A 16,774-nucleotide genomic window follows, 5' to 3' on the forward strand; every position below is an offset into this window, starting at 1 on the left:
CACACATAACCGAAGCCAAGATGGCTCGGCGGCCGAGGCGACGCCGAATGAATTGGCCGCCGACCCGCCGTCGGAAGCGGCGGCCTCTTGCATACAAACCTGTAACCGCCTCGTTCGTCCGGTCTACTCAAAGCTAGGTTTCTTTGCTTTAGTTAGGTCCGAACGAGCGGGAGCGAGGCCGGACAGCACACGAATCAAACCGATGTGGCGAAGCCGCATTAGATATTTTTCACTTAATAAACGGAAAATACCACATACATTTGCTTGGTAGATACACCTATGCAATTGCTTTGATGCTTAGTGACTAATAGCAAAGACATCATATTAACAAGATATCCAGCTCTGACATTTCCCGATCAAATCATTGGCAACATCTTTTTTTGCGAGCATGTCGCCCTCTGGTGAGTCCGCATCGAATCTCATACATAGAAGTAGGGGAGAGAAATGTCAAATTCGTGCGCGCCAAAATAGCAGGGCTGCGCACCCATACAATTGACATGATATGTTGAATGTGATGCCGTGCGATGGCGTTGCTGAACTGAAGATTGATTTCGCTCCAAGCTGACAGGGTCTGCTAATAGTCAACAAGTTTCCTTGGGAACTCCGTCCTGTGGTTCATGAATCAATCTTTATTTCAGAGTTCAAGAATCAATCTTTATTCAAGAAGTACAAATGTAGGTAAAAAACGGGCGTTAACGTATTATCATTCATTTGTGTTTATTTTAAATCAATTCCAATTATAATATTAAGACAATTGCAGGAATCAGCGAGATGACCCTTTCGGCGAAATGACTTTCGGCGAAACGGCTTTCGGCGAAATGGCTTTCGGCGAAATGACCCTGATCCATTAAGATCTACCTACGGTAGGGTTATCGCGGTTAACGCGAGAGGCGGTAGCATCCAGTCTTTGCCGGACGTACGTGAAGGTATGAAGTTTGGTCGTCAAATGGAAAGATACAAAAAAGCAAAGTCTTGGCATTACATTCCTTTTGTTTTTTGGCCTTTCTGTTTCAACAGTTTTCGCAGCCGATTCTTAGCGTACTACGATCCTACTGACATAATGGACTACTGGTAATGGAAAGATACACATCCTCAAATAATCAGTGAAACGTGTCACTAGGATTCACTTGGTTTTTTCTTTCGATTATAGACTATCTTTTAGTTACTTGTATCTCCAGTTAGAAATATTTTCTCAAACAATATACGGCTAGGGAAACTGAACAGGTAGAATGCGTGTTATCTATCGCGCGTGGTCCGCTGTAGCTATCTGAACTTATTCTAGAATTGGATAAATAAATGCATAATAATTATATTGTAAAAGGTGAAAATAAAATAATCATTTGATTGTTTGGCAATGCTTTCAAAATGCAATAATTTATTCAAATAACTGTTATGTAATGTGTATTACATCCTCAAACAATAATAACAAAGTCCGAGTAGAGTTCAGGCTTAGATGGTCAGTACTTATTATGAATTTCCATGTAAGTATTGGTTGATTGTAATTACATCGATATCGGTAGATTTTAGTTCAGACTTACATGTATCATCAAGGCACTCTAAATTTATTACGGTCGATGGTGTGAACTGAATGAAACCGTTGTTCGAGAAATGACATCTATTTAGAGTATGAATTTCCGGTTTCAAATCCATGTATAAAAATAATACTGGTGATGTTACGTCTACCTTCAGACTATAACGTACAATATTAGTTTCCAAGCTGCATTCCTTTGTCGTAATTGTAATTTCAACAACTGGTTCTGGTATATGTTCTGTATTTTTGATTTTATCAAGAAGTACAAAATTATCTGATAATTTTGTTCCGTTATGTGAATGAAGCTGGAGCATTAAAATATGATTCTTGGGATCTAACTCGAGTTGATTGAAGTATTCGTAGATGCCATACGGGTCCGCTTTGACAACAGTATTTTCTGGAACGCTGATTGATTCAAAGACTAAAGAATGAACCGGCGTGAAAGAGTACCAATTGTAAATATCAACGCTAACAGTCCAATTTTCCTCGATGCCCAAAGTATCTCGTATCATATATAGATCTAACATTCTCATAGGATTAATACTACCGACAACATGATTTTCGGTAAACACTTGCTTCATCCAGTAGTGCAGAATTTTATACTTTCCACCATACTCTATACTAGACCAAGACGGTGCAATCCAAACGTCATTGAGCTGCCAGTATAGAGCCCCCATAGTACCCTGTTCTACCCGCTTACATCGATATAATTCAGTTTCTGTTTTTACAATCATTGCTTGTGATATTTGGCTAAGATATATGAGGTTACGCCAATAGTTTGTAGAATTCACTGTCGGCATTGGCAGATTCATTTCGATCATCACTAAGATCGGATCGTTTCCCAGGGGACTATGTTGGCGGTGGTCGATAAGATCCGTTAATTCCTCAGTGTCGTGATATTGAACAGGCCAGCTACTAAACGCCGGAAAGGATTGGTATCCGTATTCGGATATGAATCGACCACCAGAATATGTACTCGGATCCCAGCCATCAGTTATGTAGTTGTAATAGTGAACTAAATTAGTGCAACGGTAGGTTAATTAAATTTATATGTTCAATGAATTCAGAATTCAAATTTGTACAGGCTTACCGTCTCCATATCGTGAATCTTGTGGATTCGCTGCAATATGACCTTCTGCAGTTGATCGATCACCATTCGAAGGGGACGATATTAATACAGTTCGCCATTTGTCTACCTTTTGGATTTCTAATTGGACTACGTTTACATACAATTTTATATAATCTTGTATGTAAGCCTCTTCATCAAAAGCTGTTCCGTACCAGTTTTGTCGCAGTGCTACTTCATTCTCGTTGTTGGTTGCCCAAAGAGCTACACTTGGATGATGTTGAATGCGTCGCACATTCTGGTGTACTTCGTTAGCAACATTTATTAGGAACTCATCATTCGCAGGATACATGGCGCATGCGAACATTAGATCGTGCCATATAAGAATTCCTAGCTCGTCCGCTAGTTGATAGAAGAAGTCACTCTCGTATACACCTCCTCCCCAAACGCGAAGCATGTTCATGTTTGTATCATGCACAGCATTCAGTAAATATTGCACTGAAATTAATAGAATGTTTAAAATCTACAGTGTAAAAATCTAGTCTTCCATTACCATAGTCATCGTCATACGATCTTTCTGGCAATATAGAAGACGGTATCCAATTTGATCCTTTCATGAATATAGGAATGCCATTAATTAGAAAATAAAACAACAATCCATCATATGTTGGTTCTTGTATAAGTTCTATGCTACGAAAACCTATGCGAACAGTTTTCTCAACTGCCGATTCTTGTTTGTAAGATGCTGGGTCTTCAGTTGTAATCTGGTCCTCCCATTTTACACATAAACTGTACAATATCTGTGGACCATGGCCGTTTGGCCACCACAATTGAACAGATTCCTTTGGTATAGTTAAAATGGCTTCTATGAACATTTCACCATTTTCGTTACTCGTCTTATCAATTACTATCGTTTTATTTTCACTATTTGTTTGCAATTCTCTGTAAAAAACAAATTGCCATCTGAACTTCATAAACTATTCGTTTTGTGAAACATGTCCGATACTTACAATAATTCAAAACTGATTTTCCCTTGTATTCGCTTGCTCGAAATACCTGTTTCAAGGTATGATCCTATCAAAATTCTCCAATCACCACCTTCTTCAGTCAACGAGAATGTAACGTCTCTTATTTCAACGGAACGGTAATAATCTATTTGCACTGGCTTCCATATTCCCATTGATGGTGCAGCTAATCCCCAGTCCCATGAAAAACTGGCCTGCATTTTTCTTATCATATTAACATGGCATTCTCCGTTGTACGTTTCGGGAGGACATTCGGGGACCACTTTCAAATGAGCGTATTCGTCGGCTAGTTTCGCTGCTTCCACGACAGGTGACCGAAGCGAAACACGAAGGATTGATGGACTTGGGCACTGAAATCATTATAGATTGTTATCATAAGACTTTTCATAATGGTTTTTTTAGGATAGGTAAATACTCACCTTTCCTTGTAGAGAGGATTTGATATCAAACCGATATCGAACAAACATATTGCTCGTCTCACCTAATAGTTCTTCGTTGATGTAAACATTGGAGAAGGTATCCACTCCATGAAGAGTTAATAAGACGTGTGTATAACTAAGAGCCAGAACGTCACACGGAACATCAATTGAGTAAGTCCAGTTGTCTTTTGCGATCCATCTTGTCGATAGGTCATTTTTGGCATCGTAAATTGATTCAATGATAGAAGCCTGTTCCAGAGCAGTGTATATACCCGATGGTAAGTGCACATTTGCCAACTTTATAGCTAACATCAGAAGTGTTTGGAAAATGCAATGTTATTGTAAAAAGATTTATAGAACTTTAGAAAGCTGTACATACTTTCGTTGGAGTTTTCAATGTACCACGGTCCATTTAAATCAAGTTTCTCTGAGTACAATGGAATCACTTGGATCGATATAATTGTGATAAAATACACCGTGAATTTGGTCATAGTAGGCGTTTAACCAAATGAAAATTACTGTTGGTGGACAATAGAAGTAAACATAGCATTATCATAAGTGACAAGATTTAAAAAGATGGAAGTTCAAAGTACAAATTTCTGTGTAACCAGGAGAACGTGTCACTCGAGCCAATTTGACCAACATCTAACAATTGAAAGTGATACTAATGCGATGTGTCCATATTCAAAGCCGCATATGACACAATCGATCAGCTTTAGCACAAAACTGATTCCCTTTGGACAGTGGCGTACTGAGGAAATTTGGTGCCCGGGGCAAAATAAGAGATTTGCCGCCCCCATCGTTGGTTTAGCGAGCAAAATAAAAAAAATCTAAACAAAAAAATCGAGCAAGAAAAAAAGGTAAACTCCATCTGCGGCAAGCAAAAAAAAGTCCCAAGGATTAGTTTGTCGCCTCCCTAAAAACTATTTGTGAAAATCGCTCAAGCCATCTCTGAGAAAAATGAGTGACATTATTTGACACATACTCACACACATACATACATACATACACACATGTATTGTTCAGTTCGATGAATTGTGTTGAATGGTATAGGACACTTTCTATATGAGAAAGGCAATAAGTATACTTTTATATAATAGAATCGTTATTATTATTTTGTGATAATACTAACAAGTGGGTACAGTGATAATACTAACAAGTGAGAAAAAGAGAATATTAAGGATGCCTAAAACAATACATGGTTCCATCTGTAAATGACGGTTTATCTATATTAGCTTTTGTTGTAATTATTTTAGTGTAATTCTTTGTTTTCTAAAATTTCTTCTTATAAGATAAAACGATGGTGACCTTGGCTAATAATTTCTTATCATTTTCATATACAGATTTTCAATGCAGAATTTTGATCTCCCGATACAGACTTGCAGATTTTTCTCCTGCAAAATATTGATTTTAATTTGGCAACTTTGCACGTTATACGAAATTGAACAAAGCACGCTGTGTGCTACCGGTTTTACATTGTTATTGTGTATGACGGTTTGAAAATTTTTACACTCATCGCCATATAATATCGGTACCGGAAGTCGGATATGGATGAAATTTCACAGTATTTTTTTAAACAATGAGAGCTTTAATTTGAATAATGAACTGTGAAAACCGATTGAGGCGTTGCTGAGAAATCGAAAAGAGTTCCGTTTTTGGAAATCTCTGTACTATGTGGTATCGGAAGCGGAAACAGGGAACTAGTAGTCATGCAGTTGGTATATGTATTGATTAACTAACAAGATCTCTAAACTAGATGAATTTACCAGCAAGTTTTTTGAAAATTTGCACCTCGTTTCGCCTTCGCTTGTGAAAAAATACTCCTGAAATTGACAATTTTCCGCTTATTGCGCTGTAATACCAGAACCGGGAGTCAGCCCTGGATCAACTTTTCGGGGACTTATTTCAGGACCTTTTAGTTGCGTTTAATTTGTGTAAATTGGTTGAGAGTTTCCGAGAAAATTGAGTGCGCATTTTCTCTAAGATTTGCACATATTACCTTGTAATTCCGGAAACGGAAGTCGGATAAAGATGAAATTCAATAGCAAACTAGGGGACTATAAGAGCTTTTATTTGAATCTGAGCTTGTGAAAATTGGTTCAGATATCTATAAAAAATCTACCAAGTGGTGTGACGATGCCTTTCCTATTGCTATTTTATGCGAAAGTGGAATGATCTTTTTGAAGATTTCGATTGCTATTTTCTGATCCAGAGAGCGGAACGGTTGAAACCGAGGTTAGTTTGTATATAAATTAACTAACTGAACCTATAGATTGAAATTCGTCATCTAACACTCGATGTGGATAGACGAATAACCTACTACGACTAATTTCGATTTTGTTTTATTTTTTATTCGCAGTTGTCTACCTACCCAAGCTATGGGTAAAAACCGCCATAGATCCGAGAAGGATCCAAAGGATGCTAAGCGTCTGAAGCCAAGTGATGTACAGGTAAACGACCGTTTGCTGAGTAAAAACCAATATGCTGATCTGCCAGTAGATGTCGAAGAGGAACTGCAGAAGAAGGAAAAAATGCCGCCTTTCTACCTGAAGGGCTTCCCACCAACTCTACGCTCGGATTTCAACACACTGATCAGCAAAGGACTACAGGCAACAATCCGTTTATGTACTGAAGGCTACAAAATAACTGTTCCGGCTTTGAACCACTACAAAGGAGTGGAATGCTATCTGAAGCAGACAAAAGCGGAATACTTCACACACGATATTGCCGCCAACAAACCTATGAAGGTTGTACTTCGAGGACTACCCGACATGATGGAAGCCGAACTAAAGCAGGCACTGTCGCAGGCTGGACTAAAGCCTTTGATGGTATTTAAAATGAAGCGACATAATACGGACAAAAAGTTCAGAGATCAACTGTACCTGATTCATCTGGAGAAGGGCTCCATCACCATGAGTCAACTGAAAACGATTAAATCGTTATTTCACATAATCATCGAATGGCAAAAGTATAAACCGGTACATCGGGATGTCACACAGTGCACGAACTGTTTGAACTACGGCCATGGAGCGAGGAATTGCCACATGAAAAGTCGGTGCGGGAAATGTGCCGAACCACACAATACCAACGATTGCCTACTAGATGACATCGCTGTGAAATGTGTGAACTGTGATGGCGACCATCCATCTACTAGCAAATCGTGTCCCAAACGTGCTGAGTTCACAAAAATTCGACAACAGGCATCCCGTAAACAATCAACGCGCAAGAATGTTCCACAGAAGGATGAAGTTAATTTCCCACGGCTCCCACCGAAGAGGGATATTCCGAATTTGCCGCCACTTCCTCGCAGCAATCCAAAGACTTCAGCCGCTGGATCTCAAAAAGTATCTTCCTCAAGAATCCCTCCTGGATGGGGCAATAATCAACCACAAGCAAAGGATGACTCTTATGATTTATTCTCTGCTGAACAACTGATCGTCATTCTTGAAACAATGACAACAAAACTACGAAACTGCAGAACGCGGTTAAATCAAATCAACGCCTTAGGCAAATTCATCATCGAATATGCAATATAATGAGTTGGTTATAGTAAATTGGAATGCTTGCTCACTCAGGAGCAAAACTGCTGAATTGTCCGACTTTCTTCAAGAGAAGAATGCCGATATTGCTATTTTAACTGAAACTCATCTTAAACCTGAAATTTCTATTTTTATTTCCAATTACAGGATTCACAGGCTCGACAGGACAACTAGCAGAGGAGGGGGAGTTGCCATTACCGTTAAACGATCCATTCAGCACAGGCTTCTGTCAGCCTTTAAATTGCAACTCATAGAAGCCATTGGAATTGAGATTACAACGACGATGGGACCCATCATCATCATTGCAGCGTACTGCCCCAAACAAACCAATCTTCGAGATGGTACGTGTGCATCATTGAAGCGAGATCTGGCTATGCTCACTCGACGACAGAACAAATTCATCATTGCTGGGGACCTGAACGCACGGCATGAGCTGTGGGGAAACAGAAGACAGAATCGAAACGGATTCGTACTTGCCGAAGATTACGAAGCTGGACAATACAACATCTTCGCTCCGGATCAACCAACGCGATTTTCCAGATCGGGAGTTCATTCAATTTTGGATATATTCATCAGCAACATCGCCATAGACAGCTCTCCGGTTGTTTTCAACGAGCTCTCTTCCGACCACTTTCCAGTAATATTGACGTTGGGATCTTCACCAGAAACAGTGCCTATTCAACCTCGGAGGAACTATTATCGCACCGATTGGGTCCAATTTCAACATATCGCCGACCAACTTATTCATATCGATTTGCCACTTGATTCCCCGATGGAAATCGATGCAGCCCTATCTTCCTTCCAGCATTCAATCACAGTCGCTCGTGATAGGACGGTTCCAGTACAACATATGCCGAGTTCCTCTCTTCAAATCGACAGTGTCACCAAGAAACTCATCCGACTTCGGAATATCTACCGGAGGCAGTATCAACGAACTGGCATTCTAGATAGGAAGACTACTTATAACAACTTAACTAGGATAATCCAGGAAAGGATATCTGAGCTTCGCAACAGGAACTTCCAGCAAAAGCTTCGAGAAATTCTCCCACATTCAAAGCCCTTCTGGTCCTTAACGAAGGTGCTTAAGAAAAAACCGAAGCCTATTCCTCCTCTGATGTCACCCCAGGACGCAGCTGAAGGAATACCTTTAATCACACCAGTAGAGAAGGCAAATGCGCTAGGCCAGCAGTTTGTGTGTTCTCACAATTTAGGACTTAACATTGTTAGTCCATATGAAAGAGCCGTTGCTGATAGCGTAGCTGAGGTTGACCAATCAGACAGCTTGGTTCCTGAGGAAAGTAGAGTCACTGCGAATGAGCTGATGGCTTTTGTGAAAAAATCCAAAAATATGAAGGCCCCCGGTTTCGACAACACATTCAACATTGAGCTGAAACATTTGAGTATTCGCTCATTTGTCTTCTTAGCTAAAATTTTTAACAGGTGCTGGGAGCTTGGTTACTTCCCTTCAATGTGGAAGTTAGCTAAAGTTATCCCAGTTTTGAAACCGGGGAAAGATCCTTCCTTTTCCAAGAGCTATCGGCCCATCAGCTTACTCTCTGCCCTATCCAAGCTGTTTGAAAAGTCAATACAAAGGCGAATTCTTGCTTTCGCAGATGAACAGGATATATTTCTGGAAGAACAGTTTGGGTTCCGGAAAGGAAGATCCACCATCCACCAACTCACAAGGGTTAACAACGTCATCCAGCAAAACAAATCAGTGTCCAAAACGACTGCCATGGCAATATTGGATATTGAAAAGGCATTCGATAATGTGTGGCACGATGGACTGGTGTTCAAACTGCATCGGTATAATTTTCCCATGTATCTTATTAAAATTATCAAAAATTATCTTGCAGATAGAGCATTCCAGGTTTCTCTGAATAATGCACTTTCAGAAAGATTTACTATTCCTGCTGGTGTACCCCAGGGAAGTATCCTAGGTCCCATTCTATACAACATTTTCACATCAGACATCCCACCTCTTCCAGGTGGTGGTGTTCTGTCACAATTTGCTGATGATACTGCCATTCTTTACAAAGGTCGTGTCATTAATGCTCTGAAGAATAAACTACAGACAGGTCTGGACGCTTTAACGGAATATTTTACAAGCTGGAAAATTGTGATCAATGCAGCAAAAACTCAGGTCATCTTGTTTCCACATTCAAGATCTCCAAAACTTGTTCCATCAGACGAATGCAGAATACGATTCGGTGATGAGGTCATTCAATGGTCCGATGAAGTTATCTATCTAGGACTCACCTTTGACAGACATCTGATATTCAGGTCACATGTTGACAAAATCGTTCAAAAATGCAGCATACTCATTAGGTCTCTGTATCCGCTGATTTGTAGAACATCTAAACTATGCCTGAAGAATCAGATGGCTGTCTATAAACAAATCATCTACCCCGCAATTGAATACGCAGTCCCTGTTTGGCGGGGCTGTGCACGAACACACAAACTTAGGCTTCAGCGCATTCAAAGTAAGATCTTAAAGATGATTCTAAATCTACCCCCTTGGACAAGAACTAGTGAAGTACATGAGATGGCCTCACTGGATATACTAGAACAAAAATTCGAACAATACTGCACGAAATTTGAAGAGAGGTGCTCAATCTCTGAAATACAAATAATTCAAAATTTGTACGTATTAGGTTAAGGATAGTTATAAGTAGGTAGACATTTTATAAATAATTAAAATAAATATTATGATTAAACATTAGTATGTAAAACAAGAGTAACTAAAACACCTAATATTAATAACGAATCGTATGAACAACAAAGATGAAAGGCCAAAGGGTCAAAACACTTGTACTGTAAAATGTTGATGTAATACACAAAAATAAGATTAATAAACAGATATTTATGCAAAATACCTATAGATTGAAACAGATTTGTAGATTTTCAACGTTTATTTGCTTCACTACTTCGAATAACAATTGGAATTTTTTAATAATTCGTTTATTTGACCTCGGTTTTAATCGTTTGGTAATTCGCCAAATTTAGTACTCATCATCCTATAAGTCCGAACCGGAAAACGGATCCGCATAATATTCGACAATAACCTATAAAATCGTGTTGCCACTATTTAAACTTAAGTATTCCGAAACCGAGAACTGATATAACCGAAAAAAGTTTGTGCGGCCATCAACTAATATTCATATCCCATACGATCCATTGAAAAATGTTCGGTCAGTAATCGTGAACCCGGAAGCGCAGTAATAATATAATTTTATTGACCCTTCGTTAATAAGCGTCGACTAGCTCCGCAAAATGCCATTGAAACAACACAAGTTAGAAAAGAAGCAAACTTATGTTTACATTCCACACATACGCATGGCTGCCAGATGGCTGACTAAACGCTGCCAGCTGGAAAAATACCGACTGCCTCACCGCTGCCAGAAATACAACTCAAACGATACAACCGTATCCACCAGGATTTTTCCACATTGAAATCTTTGACATTTTCAGCGAAGGTGAGAAGATGAAAACGCTCGGTTAACTTGGATACAGGCGACTTTGTTTTGTCAAATTGGATTTGACAACCGTCACTGAATCAATTTTGGTAGCCTTCTGGTGGCCATGGCTGCCCAGGTAGCCAAAACGCTATGCGGGATTTTTTGCTTTAATTGATTTTTTGCTTTAATTGACTGTAATGCTTCGTTGCTTTAATTGACTTTAATGACTTCTAAATTATAAGCAATAATTTTAAGTAATTTTAACTTTCTTATTTTCTTATCACTGTATAAGAAGTAAAATTGTTAATACTGTTCATATTGTAACTTTCACTTGCTTTCTATAATCTGGTCTGGGTGTGTGATTTCAGATTTTTGTCATGGAGCTCTAGGATCTTTCATTTTAATCACTGTGTGAAAATTGATTCAAACAGCTCAGAGAAAATGGAGAGCATTTTTTCCTATTTTTGCACGCAATTTCGAAACCGGAAAACGCTTCTGGATGAAAATCAATAGATGCCTATGGAACTATAAGATCAATATTCTGTTCTGTGAGCGCATTTTTCATTTTTGTGTGTACATTAGGGTGTACAAAAGTCATTTAAATTTTTTTTTGTTTGTATAAAATAACATCGTCTACATCTTCAAAACTATATGAGATAGAGAGTTTACGTTTTCGGTAAAGTTATTGGATTTGAGTTTAAATAAATCTATTTCTTCACATTAAGAAGTTAGTTACATTACAACCCCATCTTTGAATCTAACGAAAGGATACGAAAATGGAATTTAGACTTATGTCCACTGTTTAATGTTGAATTTGATAGTGCGATTGTTGTGACGAGTGATCTTGCGAGAGTCGTTTGAAGTTTAATGTTTTGCTGCAATTGCAAAACGCAATTTTAAAACGGTGTTAGAGGAATACTTCGTATTAAACTGGAATGTGGAATTGAAGCTAACGGACCGAACTGGCTTTCTAAAATAAAACACGGCAGAGGATGATACTTTAAGGAAGAAGTACTACGCCATCCATTGCGATTATCAATAGTCGGTGCTACGATCCTATTGAATACTAAAAATTCTTTCATGTTGTGGCTCGAACATACAAATACTGGCTTGTAAGACGAGCGTGTAGTGAGTTGCCAACTCAGACCAGGTCACACCGTATCCGGCGAAGTGAAAATTAAAGACTCAGTCAATTCGAGTTGCAATAGATGTTAGACGATAATTCAAAGAAAATAGTGCTTGAAACTTATCCAGTAGCCATCGAAAGAGGGAAGCACAACGAGCAAGGTTTATTACTCAAGGTGAGTTGAAGAAGTTCCAGAGAAGAAGTTCCCCGATTCTGCAATCCGACGAATTTGTGATACGAACGAATCTACACTTTCGTTCGAGTTAGAAGTTTGCATTCTTCATTCCGTTCGACTTGTATGATTCGATCGACTCTCGTTCGGGAACACTTGAAATTTCGAACACTAACCATCAAAGCAACACTACTAACACGAACTATATTATTTATATTATTCATTTCTTAGTAAACGAAACCGTCACAATTGTATAAACAAATTAGAACGATTCTAAACCGAACAGAAGTAATACGTGCGCAAGTCGATCGAGTAATGTTCGAAAATTGAACAACTCGAACGAATGATATTCGAGTTCATACGTAACTCGAACGGAATGTAAAATGGAAATTGCACATTCGATCGAAATATTTTGAATCGATCGACGTACAGAATAGGAATGAAAGGCTTCGAAGGTGTAGACAGATTGACCACTACAGATCTCCAGAAAATAATGAAAAAAACAATCTACTAAAACACTATATTGACAGTCAATGAAATCTTACTACAATCAATTTATATACCACAAATTCTTTCAGGCGAGTATAAATCGCCACAGGATGTTAGTAACGATTGAACTTGTACCTTTTACCAAGGCAGTTGAGTTCGAACTGATGGTCTGCGACAATGATGAAAATAATCTGTTTTGTTTTTTTTTGCCTCATTATTCGTCAATCTTATCTTATGTCTATTGTGAGTAGCTTTGATTTGATTTTCATAGTTCGAGATTCAAAGAATGTTTTTTTTCTGAATAACTGATATCTACGGCTCAGATGCACCAAGATAAATTAAATTCGTTTAATGCTCATATCTCGACTATGAAGGATAGTGTTTTTGTCAGTGATGCTTACCTGTGTACGTAACTCAAATACTCTTCTACAGAGAACAGACATCCAAGAAGTGATTTCAAGGCGTGTAAACAATTTTACGGCTGTTTGACAAAGTGATCACCAAGAAGCAATTCTTCTGAAGAGGCTGTAAAATTGAAAGGCATATTGCAGTGATACAGACAATGGTCATGTCCGACCGCGCAGACGTACTTAGGAAGGGAACGAATATTAGTTCGAATCGTTCTGCTTCGGCAACATTGCGAAAGGATTTCAAGTTGATACAATCTACACAGACTTGAAGGCAGCTTTTGATCGAATTAATCATGACATTGCATTAAAAAAATTTGCCAAGCTCGGATTCCCCCCAGATTTTGTTGTTGGCTCGAATCTTATCTCAAAGACCGCACCGTTCAAGTGAAAATTGGCGACGCACTTTCAGACGATTTCTGTAATTGTTCCGGCGTACCCCAAGGTAGTAATCTTGGGGTCATTTTGTTCGCTTTATTCTTTAATGATGTAACATCGATCTTTACTGGAAGTTGTAAGTTGTTATATGCTGATGATTTGAAAATATTTGTTGTAGTTGAAAGTCTAGCGGATTGCTATCTGCTTCAATCGCTATTATCTCGATTTATCGAGTGGTGTACCGATAACCACAAGACAGTGAACAACGAAAAATGTGTTGTGATTTCATTCCATCAAAAAACAAGCCGTGAGGTGTTCACCTTCAACTACGCCATCGGAAATCGTGTATTAGATAGAGTTGAATGTGTTAAAGATCTCGGTATATTACTTGATTCAAAACTCTCTTTTCGAAACCATCAGTCTATGATAGTAGAAAAAGTCAACAGACAACTAGGTTTTATGTTTAAAATTGCCAGAGGATTTGATGACCCACTTTGTCTTCGATCATTATACTATGCACTTGTTCGCTCGCATTTGGAGTCTTCAGTTGTGATTTGGGCACCATATCATCAGAACTGGATTAACAGGATCGAAAGAGTGCAACGCAAATTTGTTTGGAATGCCCTAAGATGATTACGTTGGACGAACCCATTGAACTTGCCTCCATATGAATCACGCTGCCGATTATTAAGTCTGAATACGCTCGAGAAAAGAAGGAAGATTGTAAAGGCTGTATTTGCAGCGAAAATATTAACATCTGAAATTGACAGTCCAAATCTTTTGGCGCAGTTGAATGCTAGTGTTCAAGCTCGTTCTCTTCGTACTAGACCGGGGTTCTTTCATCGGCCTATAGAAAGATCGGAGTTCCAAAGAAATTCCCCGAGTTCTTTCATTTATTAGAGTTCAACGAACCTGCCAGACTTTTCCACAATCGGCTGATACAGGAAATGCGATGAAATCCATGACGGTCCAACTCTTTATATACACACCTGTACTGTGGACAAATTATTAGGCTAATTATTTTATCATTTGTTTTTCAATGTAATTTGTATCTGACTGGTTTAGAATTGTCTTTGAAATGTGAGTTTAAAAAAAAACAGGTTATGTGCCTATTTGAGAATGGTACATTGTACCCAAACTCAAACGGGTTTTTCCCTGTCAATAGTTATTAGAAAAATCATTAAGACATAAGTCGGATGATGAAACACAAAATAAAATAAACGAAATAAACGAATTGAAGACTGTCCCAGAAAGTATGGACGCATCCAAAAACCGCTGCCATTTCGCAATGGTTCAGAATCTGTCAATTTTTATGGCTGCGTTCTGTTGTTTACACTCTTCTCTAAACACTTGTGCAGTTGTTTATTCGTTTTCATTAGTTTGTTTCGAAATGCGTGGACTTTCAGCAAAACAACGTCGAAAAATTGTGTACAAAAGGAGTAAGTGAAAGAGCTGTGCGAAATGCAATCAGGAAGTTCGGTGAGGATAACACCTCTGAGGATAAACCGAAAACGGGACAAAAAAAGGTCCTGCTAACCCTCAGTTGGATAAACATATACTAAAGGCGTTCATGCAAAAAGAAGGAGGTTTCAGTTCGGGATGTGGCCAAAAAAGTGGGCACTTCGAAATCAAATGTTCTTCGTGCTAAAGAACGTTTGAATCTTCGAAACTTTAAGAAGCAGAAACAACCAAAACGTAGTCCGAAACAAGAAGCATCGATCAGGCCGAGGGTTCGAAAGCTGTACAATACGATTCTTGCTGGAAATTTGAACTGCATAATCATGAACGACGAAACCTACGTGAAACTCGATTACAAATCCTTGCCGGAACCACAATATTACACGGTGCGAGAAGGGCAAGTGTTAAACCAATCTGAGACATCGATTGAAGTCGAAAACTTTGGTAAGAAAGCTATGGTCTGGCAAGCAATTTGTAGCTGCGGTAAGATTTCGAAACCCTTCATCACCACTGCTTCAATGAACAGCGAAATATACATCAAGGAATGTGTTCGCAACAGCGAAGCGTCAACCTATCATTCATAACAAGCAAAGCGTCAACCTTTCATTCGCCACAGCGAAGCGTCAACCTTTCATTCAGTTCACTCATACATCAACGCATCAATAAGGAACGTTCGGAAATGGTCCATTCAGTGGAGGGAAATGCCGCGTCTCGCGCCCGTTAACTACACAAAGCAACAAATAGCAATACCATCACTCCCACTCATTCTCCCACTGCAGCCAATGGGAAGCCAGGATACATCAGACAATGCAACCGATTCAGCTATAAATACACATTTTCAATAGATGTAAAATCAGAATTTTTTTAACCTTCGAATATAAAACATTAAAAGCAAAAGTAAGTGAACTAATCATTCATCCGAACAATTCTTCTGGTGCTTTCGAACGGTCTACAGCCAGGACACAAGTGACTACCGGTGGAAACGCTCTTGGCCAGAGCGGTTTTGTCTTCCGCTTGCTTTCGATTTCTTCCAGTGACCTTTCTTCGATCGATATTGTTTTAATGCTTCAGTACAGTCGTTGCATCCCCTGCAAAGAGTTCTTCGATATAATTCAGATGCACTTTACTGAAAGTTATTAAACAAATCGTTCGCCGTCCTCCCTGTGGTGCTCCAAGAGATGCAAGTATTCCAGTAGGTATCAGTTGAGTATTTGCTTTCATCAAACGTTGGCGCAAGCCAACAGAATGTTTACAAAAACGACTTCTACCCATGATTCGAAGCCACAAGGATCCTGTTGTCTTCTGGCCAGATCTTGCTTCTTGCCACTACTCGAAATCAACGGCAGAATGGTATACTACCAATAATGTCACTTTCGTCCTAAAAGACATGAATCCACCAAATTGCCCACAACTTCGACCAATTGAGGAATTTTGGGCATTAACGAAGGCACATCTTAGGAAACATGTCTCGGCAGCCGAAACCATTCAACAGTTCGAACAAGATTGGAAAAAAGTGTCAAAACTTGTCTGTACGGAATTTAATGAGGAACGTTCGAAAGAAGGTGCGCCAGCTAGTCTACAATGGCTAAGTAGCAAATAGCAAATTGAATATCTGTTGTTGTATCAGTTGTTGTAGTCTAATATTATCAGTATATTGAATAAAATTTGAATATCTAAAACTTGTGAATTATTTACAGCGAAATCAA

At 38.9% G+C, this 16,774-nt stretch overlaps 1 protein-coding gene across 2 annotated transcripts; it reads right to left on the reverse strand.

The window, feature by feature from the left end:
- Nucleotides 1-1,362: 1,362 nt before the first annotated feature.
- LOC131425407 (beta-mannosidase-like) lies at nt 1,363-13,041 on the reverse strand. Of its 2 annotated transcripts, none has more exons than XM_058587285.1 (7): nt 12,882-13,041; nt 4,421-4,559; nt 4,042-4,346; nt 3,608-3,972; nt 3,151-3,539; nt 2,622-3,095; nt 1,363-2,546 (listed from the first exon to the last, which is right to left on the reverse strand). In XM_058587285.1, exons 2-7 carry the CDS (start codon nt 4,530-4,532, stop codon nt 1,468-1,470), a joined length of 2,724 nt encoding a protein of 907 aa, XP_058443268.1. In that variant the 5' UTR covers nt 4,533-4,559; nt 12,882-13,041; the 3' UTR covers nt 1,363-1,467. The 2 variants fall into 2 exon arrangements, with proteins under 2 accessions (XP_058443268.1, XP_058443267.1); XM_058587284.1 differs by having other exon boundaries at nt 12,900-13,040.
- Between the last annotated feature and the right edge of the window lie 3,733 nt (nt 13,042-16,774).

The sequence above is a fragment of the Malaya genurostris genome, chromosome 1 (assembly GCF_030247185.1).
Source record: "Malaya genurostris strain Urasoe2022 chromosome 1, Malgen_1.1, whole genome shotgun sequence".
NCBI lineage: Eukaryota > Metazoa > Arthropoda > Insecta > Diptera > Culicidae > Malaya > Malaya genurostris.